The sequence below is a fragment of the Mirounga angustirostris genome, unplaced genomic scaffold (assembly GCF_029215605.1).
Source record: "Mirounga angustirostris isolate CCGP_5_RB_7025 unplaced genomic scaffold, mMirAng1.0.hap1 SCAF_10, whole genome shotgun sequence".
NCBI classification, from domain to species: Eukaryota; Metazoa; Chordata; class Mammalia; order Carnivora; family Phocidae; genus Mirounga; species Mirounga angustirostris.
In genome coordinates, this window is record NW_026991718.1 from 120,168,403 (window position 1) to 120,181,440 (window position 13,038).

At 45.1% G+C, this 13,038-nt stretch overlaps 1 protein-coding gene across 5 annotated transcripts in view; it reads right to left on the reverse strand.

Moving 5' to 3' along the window:
• CHD6 (chromodomain helicase DNA binding protein 6) overlaps nt 1-13,038 on the reverse strand; it is a 196,546-nt gene that overhangs the window by 49,493 nt on the left and 134,015 nt on the right. For all 5 annotated transcript variants that reach the window (XM_064573191.1, XM_064573193.1, XM_064573194.1 and 2 more), the window contains 6 exons: nt 8,035-8,199; nt 6,541-6,720; nt 5,410-5,520; nt 3,188-3,390; nt 2,315-2,514; nt 1,450-1,609 (listed from right to left, as the gene is read on the reverse strand). In XM_064573191.1, the coding sequence (XP_064429261.1) occupies nt 1,450-1,609; nt 2,315-2,514; nt 3,188-3,390; nt 5,410-5,520; nt 6,541-6,720; nt 8,035-8,199 (1,019 nt within the window). The remainder of the gene's footprint in view (nt 1-1,449; nt 1,610-2,314; nt 2,515-3,187; nt 3,391-5,409; nt 5,521-6,540; nt 6,721-8,034; nt 8,200-13,038) is intronic.

Consider the following 13,038-nt stretch of genomic DNA (forward strand, 5'->3'; position numbering starts at 1 on the left):
TTCTCCTCAAACATTATTATTATTTTTTTTTACCACATGTCTCACTTGTTCAAGAAAGATGGCTGCTTAAAGTACAAGAGAATCTTCATCTAGTTTGCAGTGCGAGGTCTCCTACGAGCTCTCTTACTGAGGCTGCCTCCTCTGCATGTCCCCTCTGTGGTGACTCTGAGTCAGTCACATGGAGCATGCTACCAGGTCCTGCCCCAGGGAGGTTCTACCATCTCCGAGATGGCCATTCAGCTCTGAGGCTGCCTCCTCTGCATGTCCCCTCTGTGGTGACTCTGAGTCAGTCGCATGGAGCATGCTACCAGGTCCTGCCCCAGGCAGGTTCTACCGTCTCCGAGATGGCCATTCAGCTCTGAGGCTGCCTCCTCTGCATGTCCCCTCTGTGGTGACTCTGAGTCAGTCGCATGGAGCATGCTACCAGGTCCTGCCCCAGGCAGGTTCTACCACCAAGCACGTGCCCTTGGATTCTCTTTCCCAAAGAGCCTGTACTTCTGTGCAGGTTTTATTACAGTTTTGGACATGAGGCCTCTCTTTAAAGCTTTGGAGAGATGAAGGGCAAGGACCACACTTCATCCATAAAAGATACAACCCAACAACCACCACAGGACCATTAGATGATGTCACAGGGAGGAAACAAAAACCTATCAAAACATACTAATTTAGAAATTAACGAACTCTTACTTATCACTTAAATTCTATGGTTATAACCAGAGGTGTGGCAGCAGAGGCCTGCTCACTGCTGAGCAGGAGTGCTGGGGAGATCACCCTAGGCCTAGGAAGCTGGATTGGGGGGAGGGGTCTCCAAGGGCCCTTTAAGTTCTAACAGATCCCCCATACTGTGACGCAAGTATCCAGGGACAGCTCATCACTGCTTGGTGGTTGGGTGCCCCACCTCCCCAAGCTCAAACAAGAGCAGTTTCATCTTCTGTCACTGTGTCCCTTGCATCCCTCCCTCTGCACGGTGCTAGCCTAGGGCCTAGGGATATAAGAGATACGTCTCAAATGCATGTCTGTCAAACACCTGGAGGCCATGAGCAGCAACAGTGCATTAGGAGAGGAAGCAACTTGGCATGGGGGAGGGGGGAGGCTGAGAGCAGTGGCCATTGTCTTCTGCTTTCCCTAATGTGACCTCAGGGACAGAAGGAGAGAGAACAATGAAATCACCAGTGTCCTAACTGGATTTAGAGAGTCAAGTCAGAAAAACCCTCAGGGGCACAGGCTGCATTAGTAGAGAATCCAGGCTCTGCAGGAAGAGATGTTGCTAAAGGAGTGAAACAGGCTTTAGGTGAAGGGATCCCGACCCAGCTTAGACCACACATCCTGCCTTTCCAAACCCTGCATGGTCGTCAGGAGCATCAGGGAGTCTCCCACAGCCCCGTGGGGATCCCAGGAGTCTGGACAGTGAGTAGAGCTGCCACCAGGGATGGGGAGGGGCCCACTCACTTATTGCAGTGCTGTTTGAGGTGTTTCTTATAGCCGTCATCATGGAGGACTACCTCGGGGTTGCAGGTGGCCAGCCAGTCTGCATTCTTTAACTCTGGGAGCAGCAGCTGGTTCTTTGTCTTCTTCCCCTTCCTCCCTCTGGGGACTGGAGCAGACAACCCTGTAGCAGAAAGGCAGGTAGATGAGCCTAGGCAGCTTAAACATGGGGGACAGAACAGAGCTGGGCTGGGGTTGCAAAGAGGCAGCCAGGCTGTGCGTGGTGGCCTGGATGACAGACCCCACTCCTTGGTCCACCAAGCAGTGCCAATAGTGAGGAGAAACGCCTGGCCCCCAGCTCAGTCAACTCCAGCAGCGTTCAGTCAGGCAGTAGGCATTTACCCAGGCAGATCAAGAACATCACGTGTGCCCCTTGGAGAACTTATAAGCTGGCCAGGAAAAAAGGCACACTTAACCTGAAACGTGAAGGTGGGCTACGGCCAAGCACAGGGAAGGAAAAGCACAGCACAAGAAAAGGCACAGACAGGTAGGACTGGGACAGAACAGTGAAATGCAAAAGAAAAACCACAGTGCACATGGTGTGACCCCGGTTCAAAGAAGGAACCCTGTGACGCTCAGGTCAGTGCATAGGACGGGCACGTGGGAAACCTCAAGAGGGCCCACTGTACTTCCACAAGATGGTATACGTAACACTGGATGATGCTGAGGGAGAACTGAAGCAATCACCTTCCTCTCCCACAGCTAACATTCTCCAATGTATCTGAGAAAGAGAAGTCTCCCAAAGCACAGCAACCTGGGGCAACACAGGCGGAAGGATGGAAGCATACAGGAGCTCCCGCTTCTCAGGCATGACCCTGCCACCGCTCACCTGAGTGGTTCTGGAGGGTCTGGGCCTGCCCATCTTTGGTAGGTGTGATCAATTCCCAAATGAAACTCTTGATCTTCTCGTCCCCCTTGTAATGCTTGACACAGTATACCAGCAGGGCCCGGCAAATCATCTCCATGTCCTTCTCATTCAGATGCCACTTGAATCGCCCATGAGTCAGGATGTCCTTCCACCGGCCCCAGCTGAGAGTGGAAATACAGAAGGGCATTGGAGGGAGGAAGGGCCACGTGTGCCCTCAACACTGCAGGACAAACAGGAGCCAAGAGTGCTTCTCATCCTCTGTCGGGTCTACTCATCACCCTCAGGGCTTAGCCCTGAAAGGCCTCCAAGGACCACATGCTGTAGCACACCAAATGTCACTAAGGTGACCTGGACAGTGAGAGCTTCCTATAGCCACCAGAATGTTAACAAGGGAGGGATGAAACTATTTGGAGCAGGGAATAAATTTGGAATTAAGAGAGTCCAGCTGCAGTATTCAAAAGCAATGGTGAGCTCTCAGAAGCTAAATCTTCTACTTCTACCAGAACCAGAGCCCTGCACAAATCATGCCCTAACTGTAACATCTGTTGCACGGACTCCTCGTACATCCCTGGGGGCGGGGAGCAGGAAATCAGTACCAGGCAGCAAATTAGTAACAGAGATTTGCTGGAACAAGCACATGAGAAAACCATGGCACGTCTACAATATGGCAGCAGAGTGAACAATGACTGAGGGGGCCATGGGCAAAACGCACAGTTCTCTCCTGCTCTAACAGACCCTTCATCAGCCCGGAGCTCTTAGAGGTGACTGGAGAGACAAACTGGACAAATCTCAGGGACTGGAAAACAGTAACACATAGGCAAAGCCGATACCCACCCAAAGATGAGCAGGTTCTTCTCCACCCGGAAGCACTCAGCTCGGAGGTAGCGCCTGGTTTTGTCATTGAGGCGTCTGGACCTCGTGGGCCTTTCATCGGAGTCACTGTCTAGCTCGGAGAACTCCATGAGCTCATCCTCCTCAAAGGAATTGTAGTGTTTGGTCTGCTTTCTCACTCGAGGCCGGTCGATCACTAAGCTCTCCTAGAAACAGAGAGGTCGGTTGGGGAGAGAGCCCTCTTTGCTCTACTCCCATCACAATGCACACGCATATCCTGTGGCTGGTCCTGGGTCCTGAGGACACATCCGGTAGAAAACCACACGCGGCCTCATCCTCCAGCAGGAAAGGCCCTTCCCAGTACACCTCCCATGACCACGACAAGCAGAGCGGATTCTCGGAGACTCACTAGAGATGGCACGCTCCCCCAAGACCCCAGCGCTGTCCACCACCATCTGCTCTTTCTGCAGTCCTGCCAGCAGAGCAGGTATGGGGAACAAGGCCCCCCAGTGCCCAGAGTGGCAGTCTGCTCTTGCCAAGAAAGGCTGGAGTGGCACACCCCAGCTGTTGCCCAGCATGCAGGGGCAGCCTGCGCTCTAGACAGGAGGAGCTGGACAAATCCATCTGCTCAGCAACTTTCTGAAGACATACACATTCCTTGCTTCTTTACTCTCTGTCTTCCATGAGCACTAACTGCTAACCTTTTGTCTTTCACTGAAGACATGATCCCCAGCCCAGGATCCTCTGCTCATTCTGGCAGCTCCTCTGAGAGGAGAACCATCCATGCCAGAACCATTGCCTCTTTAAGAGTCCCCATAAGCTCCTGCTCCTTTTCCTTCCCCCCTCCCCCATACCTCTTCCCAAAGCTCAGCTCAGCTCCTAAATACTTGTCTGTGTGGCCCCAATACACAGTGGCGTTACCCCTGCTTCAGTCCCCTTGCTCCCTGCCTTGTATGCTCCAGCTGCTTCTAAAGGTCTCTAAGGACAAGAGCTTTTTCTCCCCACCCTCGCCCACTGTCCAGCACATAGAGTAACTTCTTGATTGTGACCTTGTAAAACAGGTTTTACTAAACAGGTTACTCAAGGGACTTCAGACTCTTCCTACAGAAGAGAAGAGGGTGGACTGAGCAAGCTCTGGTGATCCCACGGAAGTGTTAAGGCTGGGTGCTGGTCACTGAATCAGCTAGCTATGTGCAGGGACTGTCTCCTGGGTTCGTGGATCCACAGGGGTTCAACAGCCACCAGAGAAGACAAGTAGAAAGTGATGTGTGTGCATCCTGGAGTGAGGTGACAGGACCAGGGATGGAGGGAAGGGATGAGATGAACACTTAAGGGGTGCCTCCCCACAGGCTAGGCAGGTGTATTCACAAATATCGCCAACTCTGCGAGAGGGTGTCACCACCTCCTTTTGTCCCATGTCTTGCTCACTTATCTCAGTGGGGTCAACTGCCTTGCCCAGAGGCACACAGTCGGAGGCGGACTGACACCAGACTCTGGTTTCATTCCAGGGCTATTCTCTTTCTCATGTTCAGAAGTAGAAGAACTCAAGATACTGAAAGAATGGAGGGGAGACCAACGAAGCCCCTCATGCTGCTTTGTCTCCTCTGGAGTATTTGTCACAGGTGAAGTTTCTTTCATAGGAAGTATTGAAGCAGAGGTAAAACACTCACATGCCAAGGATGGGATGCTGGCTTGGGTCAGAGGGCTGAACTTGACCTGTGTGTGGTCAGTCCCAGTTCTTTTTAAAATTTTTTTATTTATTTTTATTTTTTTAAAAAAAGATTTTATTTATTTGACAGAGACACAGCGAGAGAGGGAATACAAGCAGGGGGGTGGGAGAGGGAGAAGCAGGCTTCCCGCTGAGCAGGGAGCCCGATGTGGGGCTCGATCCCAGGACCCTGGGATCATGACCTGAACCGAAGGCAGATGCTTAACTGACTGAGCCACCCAGGTGCCCCTGGCCAGTCCCAGTTCTAACTGCCTCTGTCAAATTTCCCGGGTGCCCAGCAAACTGCATGTCCCATTAGGTCATTTTGAAATTACAACAGCGAACATTTATCAAGCTCTGTCTATGTGTCAGGCATATTTTAAGTATGTTACCTATAGCAGCTCACTTACGAACTAAGGCTCAGGAGTGAATAATGACTTGATGAGCTGTGTGGGAATTTATGGTCCTATGAGACACAGAGAAATTGCGATGGAATAGAACATTCTCAGTACCGTACCTTTTCATTCTTTGCTTCAGTGTCCAGTTCAGCTATTTTAGCCCATTTCTGCCAAAAGTTTGGGTCATCTAAGGAAATATCTGTCCTGTTTCCTGAAGCCACAAAGCTAGCCTGTGGAGATGATGAAAGTCAATAAACTGCATTTGAACACAGTACAAACTGGTAATACCACCTATGTTATTTCAAATGTACCAGAATCTCAAGTATGTTCTCTAACTGCATTTGAAACCGAAACCCCTAACAGAGCCTCCCAAATGAATGTAAAAATCTCAAGACTGTTCTTTTCTAAAGATTGGGTAAGGAAATTAACAATTTCAATGTATAGGTCATTTTTTGGAACTGAAACTTGGAAGCAGGAAGAAAGCCCCTGGAACACAATGGCAATGTGTCACTTGATGTCTAGTTCCCTGCGAAAGGGTTCCTTCTTCCAACTTCCCTAGATGGAATTTTTCTTTCAGCTCACCACTTTCCAAACGTCTACTATAGGAAAGGCACTGAGTTAGGCAGTACGAGGTGTAATGAGATGAGCGGCACCCATAAAGCACAGGATGTTCTACTGAAGAAGTCCTACATAAGTCAACCAAACAGGCCACAAAGCTCCCAGAGCCTGTGGTCAGGGACACCTGAAAGTGATCTGGTAAGTGGTCTCATTAGTTGAATCCAAAACCCAGTGAGCTGAATGGCAGAGGAAAGGGGTACCTAGACTAGCAGCTAGGAATCTAGACTAACATCTCTTTTCTCATGAAATGAGCAAAAACACTTGCTTCAGTTTGAGGAATGCAATGTTCATTGGAATTTCAGGGCTTGGACAGTGGTCAAGGAGTGCTCTAGAAGGAAATCCAGATGACCACTCAAAGATGTCAGAGCAGTCTTTGTGAACAGTGAACAGTGCAAGCTGTAAACCAAAGTGTCTGTCCTGTCTGCTGAAGATCAGGTCCCAAACGTCAGGAGTGGTGTTTTCTTTCTATAGAGCTTCTGGCTCATTACTCAGAATTTAGTCTCACACAAAACAGAGGTGTACACAATCTCAGAGGTTTGCATATAGAGAAAACAGCCTGGCCAGTGAAGATCGAAGAATAGTTTTCTTTCTGCTCCCACTCCAACACGGACTCTGGAGGAAAGGTGCCATACCTTGGCGAAAGTAGACCCTTTCCCTTCGGACTGGATGGTGATGGTGTGGGTTCTTCTCTGCAGAATCTGGTCTATGTCTTCTTCACAGAACTTGGAGCCTTCATCTTCCTCATCCATTAAGGCTCCATAAGCACCTTTCCGGAGCAGGTCCTCTACCTCCATTTTTGAGAGCTGTTGTACCTGGACAGGTCACCAAAGGCTACTCACAAAGTGGAAAATGCACAGGAGAAAAACAGCCTCAAATCTGGCCCTCATGATTCAGTACACACTTCCTCCACTAACTGCACATGTCAGAAGAATAAAGATATGGGCTACAAGTTCTAGAAAACTAAAGCCCAGATAAAGACATTCAAGAAAACTATGGGGAGGGCAGGCAGATAATCCCCTATAGGGAGCTCTGGAAGAAAAGCCAGCACATGACCTAATGGCCCTAACATTCCTCAGGACATTGGTTACTATCAAATGTTACAAGGTATTTAAACTATGCACCACTAAAGTGGATATATTTAATGTTTTAGCTTGAGTCTGTATCTTTAAAAACCTCCAGATGTATTAAATGAGCTAAAGAATGATGATTTATTCGTTATTAAATAAATACATGAGTACTGGAAATGATGTCATTTCTCAACTAAAGAAAGGATCCTGTGCCAAGTGTGATCTTCTCAACTGCTTGTTGAAAATAGGAAATGGGAGTTCAAAACACCCTTTCCTGGTTGTAATTAAGAATCTGGTTCTCTATCAATCACAAGAGGGAATTCCATGAGTCCCAGCACTGGAACTTGAAGTATTATACTTAGCAACATACGCATAGCTAAGAGGATATAGAACATCTGGACTGAAGACAACTCATTTAGAAGGTTTTAATTCCCAACCTTTGATGCCCTGAGTCCAGAGATTAAGGAGATAACTCTGCTTTGTTGGCCTATAATTTAATACGATTTAGGAATCTTAGCTGCAATTTTTCATCCCTGTGGAGGGGGAAAAAGATTTTATTAACTGCCATATTGCAAGCTGCTAATTTTTTCATTCATTTTTTTCACTGACCATCATGCAATGAACATCTTTAATATGCCAAGTACTGTTAAGGTCCATGGGTGATACAGGTAAAATAGGTTCCCTTATACCCCAAGGAAGCTCGAAGTCTGGAGTACAAGATAAGGCATGGTGACAATAGATATGTAGAGTGCTAACTGTTAAGACCTACTGACTTCTAATGGGCACTGTTAAAAACTCTGCTTACTAAAAACGTTACTGCATGCTGGGCAATCCTACCCCTTAACTGTGCCTACAGACTTCCTTTATGCATCTGTAAAATGCAGAGATCTGACCCTGAATGATCCTCTGCTGTGGGGAATGACTCAACAAAGACGTGCAACCTGACTCGATTTAGTGAAAGTGAATCTTAAAACAGCTGTAGGAAGGAAGACTCCAGAGGGGCCCAGGCTGTGTGAGGAGTGCTTCTTGGGGACCCCGGGCAGGTACTGTCATACTCACTCCATTGGTGCTGCCCTTTCGGTTTATGTCCTGAAGAACAGCTTTGTCCAGGCCCAGCTTTAGGCTGGCCTTGTCAAACATTTCCCGCTCGTAGGAGTTCCGAGTAATGAGGCGATACACCTTCACGGCCTTGCTCTGGCCTATCCGGTGACATCGGGCCTGAGCCTGCGAAGGAAGGAAGGTCATATATATCATGTCACCAGATATAATGGCAGCAGCCCAAGGAACAGGGAAATGCTTAAATACCATGTGGTGTGAGTGGCCAGCTCTCACAGTTATGAGTCATGGGACCAATTTTGGAACAAAATTCACCCAGATGTTGGCTGTCCCTTCAAACTCACTCATTTCTTTTTTTTTTTTTTTTCAAAGTCACTCATTTACTGAGTGACTACCATATGCTGGGATAAAGTGATGAGAAGGACATGGCTTCCTACCCTCCCCAGCTTGCAGTCTGAGCACAGGCACTCATTCCCAGGATGCTGTCCTGCTCTCTGGGCAAATGCCTCAGAGCTGGCAACACCACTTTTTCATTTCACTAGAAAGAAATTTTCACACATAGACAACAGTAAAGTACTTATGGACAATCGTTTTTCATCTCTACTATGCCCCCACCCTCTAAGACTATTATGAAGCAAATCCTAGGCATCCTAAGGTTTCATCTTTACGTATTTAATGTATAATTCGAAAGACAAGGACTCTTGTCTTTGCCATTGCCACACTTCAAAACATGAACACTTGGAATGAACCATCTCGTCAGTGTCCCAATTTCCTTGCTTATCTCATACGCATATTAAGTTTGCTTGTTCGATCAGGATGTAAATAGGGCCCATATGTTGTAGCGGGTTAATATGTCTCAAGTCTCTTTCAATCTATAGATACTCCTTGCTTTTTGACCTCTCCCTTTTTCAAATGCAACTTTTTAAAAAAAGATTTTATTTATTTGACACAGAGAGAGTGCAAGAGCGGGGAGGAGCAGAGGGAGAGGGACAAGCAGACTCTGCACTGAGTAGGGAGCCCGATTCGGGGCTTGATCTCATGACCCTGAGATCATGACCTGAGCCGAAATCAAGAGTCAGATGCTCAACTGACTAGGCCACCCAGGAGCCCCTGAAATGCAACTTTTTTGTTGGAGAGACCAGGTTTCTGTCCTCTAGTTTCTAACAGTCCACATTTTGCCACCTGCATTCTGGCTGTGTCACTGAACAAGTTCCTCTGTTCCCTATATTTCCTCTAAACTGGGAGCTGTATCTTGAGACTTGATCAGGTTAAGATTTGATTTCTGGCAAGTGTGTTTCTTGGTGGTGTTTGAATTTCCCTCAGGAGGCATATGAGGTCTGGTTGTCTTTCTTTGAGTGATAATCATTGACTAGATCCACTATTTCATTAGAGGTTACAATCCCTCATCAATTTTTTGGTTACCCTGATGTTCAGTTTCTGTAGAAAAGACAAGCTAAATGCCTGATTCTTTCTATTTATTTTTTAAAGATTTATTTATTTATTTTAGAGACAGAGAGTGAGAGAGTGCACGAGTGGGGAAAGGGGCAGAGGGAAAGAATATCCATCCAGACTCCCGCTGAGTGCAGAGCCCACAGCAGGGCTCCATCTCATGAGCCATGAGATCAGGACCTGAGCTGAAACCAAGAGTCGGACATGTAACTGGCTAAGCCACCCAGGTGCCCCTTCTTTCTCTTCACTTAAATCAGTTTCCAAAATAACATCCTCCAAAAGTGACCAATGAAGACTTTTCTATTTATTTATTTATTTTATTTTATTTTTTTAAAGATTTTATTTATTTATTTGAGAGAGAGAGAATGAGAGAGAGCACATGAGAGTGGGGAGGGTCAGAGGGAGAAGCAGACTCCCTGCCGAGCAGGGAGCCCGATGCGGGACTCGATCCCGGGACTCCAGGATCATGACCTGAGCCGAAGGCAGTCGCTTAACCAACTGAGCCACCCAGGCGCCCCTTCTATTTATTTTTTAAAGAACACAATGAGGTTATGCATTTAAATATATGTCCTATGTTTTATCCCATTGTTGTTATTCTTTTTCCTGTGGGAAATTTCAAGTTGCCTCCTGAATTCTTTTAACATGATCCAGTCGAATATAGAAAGGAGCAAGATGAGAATAAACTCTGGTGTTAAAAATGGATTTGGAGGTATCCATATGAGCTCATGCTTATGGGGGGGGGGTAAGTACACATATACATACATAGAAAGAAATAGATATGGATAGGTCTATTCATGTTTGCTTTCTGGTATGACACGTTCCATGTTCCTACTGTAGATCTCCTGCCCAGACCTAGATTCAGCCATTTTTTTCCTGGGAGTCCTGGTTTCTTTCAGTGGGAGTCTGGATGCTCTAGAGGTGCTCATTGCTATTAGGTAGGTCATTGTTTCTAGGCCTATTCAGAAGTGTTTGTGTTTGTGTGTGTGTGTGTGTGTGTGTAGTGTATCCAACCATGTGCATATATAAGACAAAATACATCATGAGATCATACCATTATTTATAATTTAAACTTAAAAGTATGGGATTTTAATGTTACCAACCACATACCTGTATCTCTTTTTAACCATGTCAAAAAGCTCAATTCTCAATCACACCAATATCATTATTCATTTGATTTATCTCACAATTTATGTAATAGTCTCAGAAAAACTGTATCATTATGATCCCCCCAAAACATAACTAAAAACAATGCAAGATTTCTGTTTTCCTCCTCTCATAGGGTTATATCCCACTAAGTATGTACACTCATATTACAGTGTTTTAAATACACAGTGGCAGGTAGGTTTCTTTTTCTTTCCCATGGTAGGGTTAGAAAATCTGAAACTATTTTCTACGTAATATAGGATTGAGGAAATGCATAAATATACTGAGAGAAACAGAAGTTAGGGTTTTCATGAGAGACTATGGACTCTGAGAAACAAACTGAGGATTCTAGAGGGGAGGGGGTGGGAGGATGGGTTAGCCTGGTGATGGGTATTAAAGAGGGCACGTTCTGCATGGAGCACTGGGTGTTATGCACAGACAATGAATCATGGAACGCTACATCTAAAACTAATGATGTAATGTATGGTGATTAACATAATATAATAAAATAAAATAAAATTAAAAAAAGAAGTTAGGGTTTTCACTGTTGAAGAAGGAAGTTACAAATCTATAAAGAAAAAACTAGAATAACCGTGGTATTAATGGATTTAGAGGTTTCAGTATTAACTCGTGGTTAGGTGTGTGCCTGTGTGAATATACAAACATACACATACATACAGGTATAGAAACAGATATGGATATATGTGTATTTATAGGTTTATTATACATGTGTACATATACACATACAAATGAATGCATGTTATGTATCTATGTGCATTTATATTCTGTGTATGTATTCCAGCTATGTCCACCGAACGGGCCTAGAAACAACAGCAAAGGCCATAACTCACTCTCAGATCTTGGTTTCTAAATATATTCTCCATTAGGATAAAAGCAAGGTATGTTAGAGAAATAGTTGATCCCAGGGCTGGGGGGGGGGGGCAGGAAAAGTACAGGATGAGCCCCAAACATATTATTGTGCCAGAATGTAAGGAAGTACGCAAGGAAGGATAGAGACATACCCAAATAACACCACCAACTTGAAGAGGTTTACCACTGGCTGGCTATGTCCAGGATGATCTGAATATCAAAATAAATATAGTAGTGGAATATAACCCACTGAATGAAAAAAGAACCCACGAGTACATAATGACATCAATACAGGGGAGAAAAAAGGAAAACTCTTTCTTATAGTAGGATATGACTAAAATTTAGAGTTCAAGTAACAAAGCTTAGAAAATCACTCCTTTGCAACCATCACAGTGCTGACTGATTCAGGCAAAAACAATCAATGGAAACTAAAACCAGTGGGTAAAACTTTGATGAGGAATATTTACTTACACAGTCTCAAAGTACCTCTCAAAATTGCTTATTAATTTCAAAGGGAAAAACAGCAACTTTATAGTGGAGACATCTGGCAGCTCGCCCTTAACTAAGATACCCAAGTACCTATTACCACACAAACAGACATCATGCCTCTTGTAATGCTGATATATTGAGAAGGATATATCACTTCACTGGTATTACTAAGCCTGAATCCAATCCTGAGGAAATACAAACACAGACTGAGGGATGATCTGTACGACTGGCCTGTACCCCTTAAAAACAAAGGTCGTAAAAGAAAGACTGAGGAACTCTTCTGACTCAAGAAGACTAAAGAGATATGGGAAGTAAGGTGATGGGTGCTCCTGGACTGGATGGATTTCAGACTGCAGGGGAAGAGGGGCTATGAAGGACACTGAAATAAATGATAAATCTGAATATGGACTGTGGACTGAAGACTGTCGTCTTATTTCCTGATTCTGAGAACTAAACTGTGGATTATAGAAGAGAATGTCCTTGCACTTACACACTAAAGGACTTGGGGACAACTTACTCGCAAATGGTTCAGATAAAAAATGGTGTGTGTACACATGTGTTTAAGTCTAAGTATGTACTCAGAGAGGTAGGGGAGATAGAAGGCAAAATGATAAAGTAAATGGGGCAAAATGTAAAGAGTTGGTAAATCTGGATAAAGGCTATATTGGAATCGCAAACTGAAATGATATCAAAATGAAAATGTCAAAAATATTAAATACCAACATTTGAAATAATCTCTGCCTTGGGATTACACTGTCCACTTGATATACAGCTAGATTCAACGGTTTCATTTTGCTTCTGCATTTTAGGGATTGATTTTTTTCCCCCACATTAATTTAACCATAATGAAGGGAGTGGGAAAGAAGAAAACCAAACCAAGTAACTTGGGAAAATGGTATTTTGATTATATATGGCAAGACTAATGACACACAAACAAAAAACCAACCCACTACTATAGTCCACTATCATACGCTGGTAAATTTATTTATGTGTCACAGAATATGGGTTAGAAATTCTGCGACGACTTTATGTACATACTAGGATTGAACAAATGAG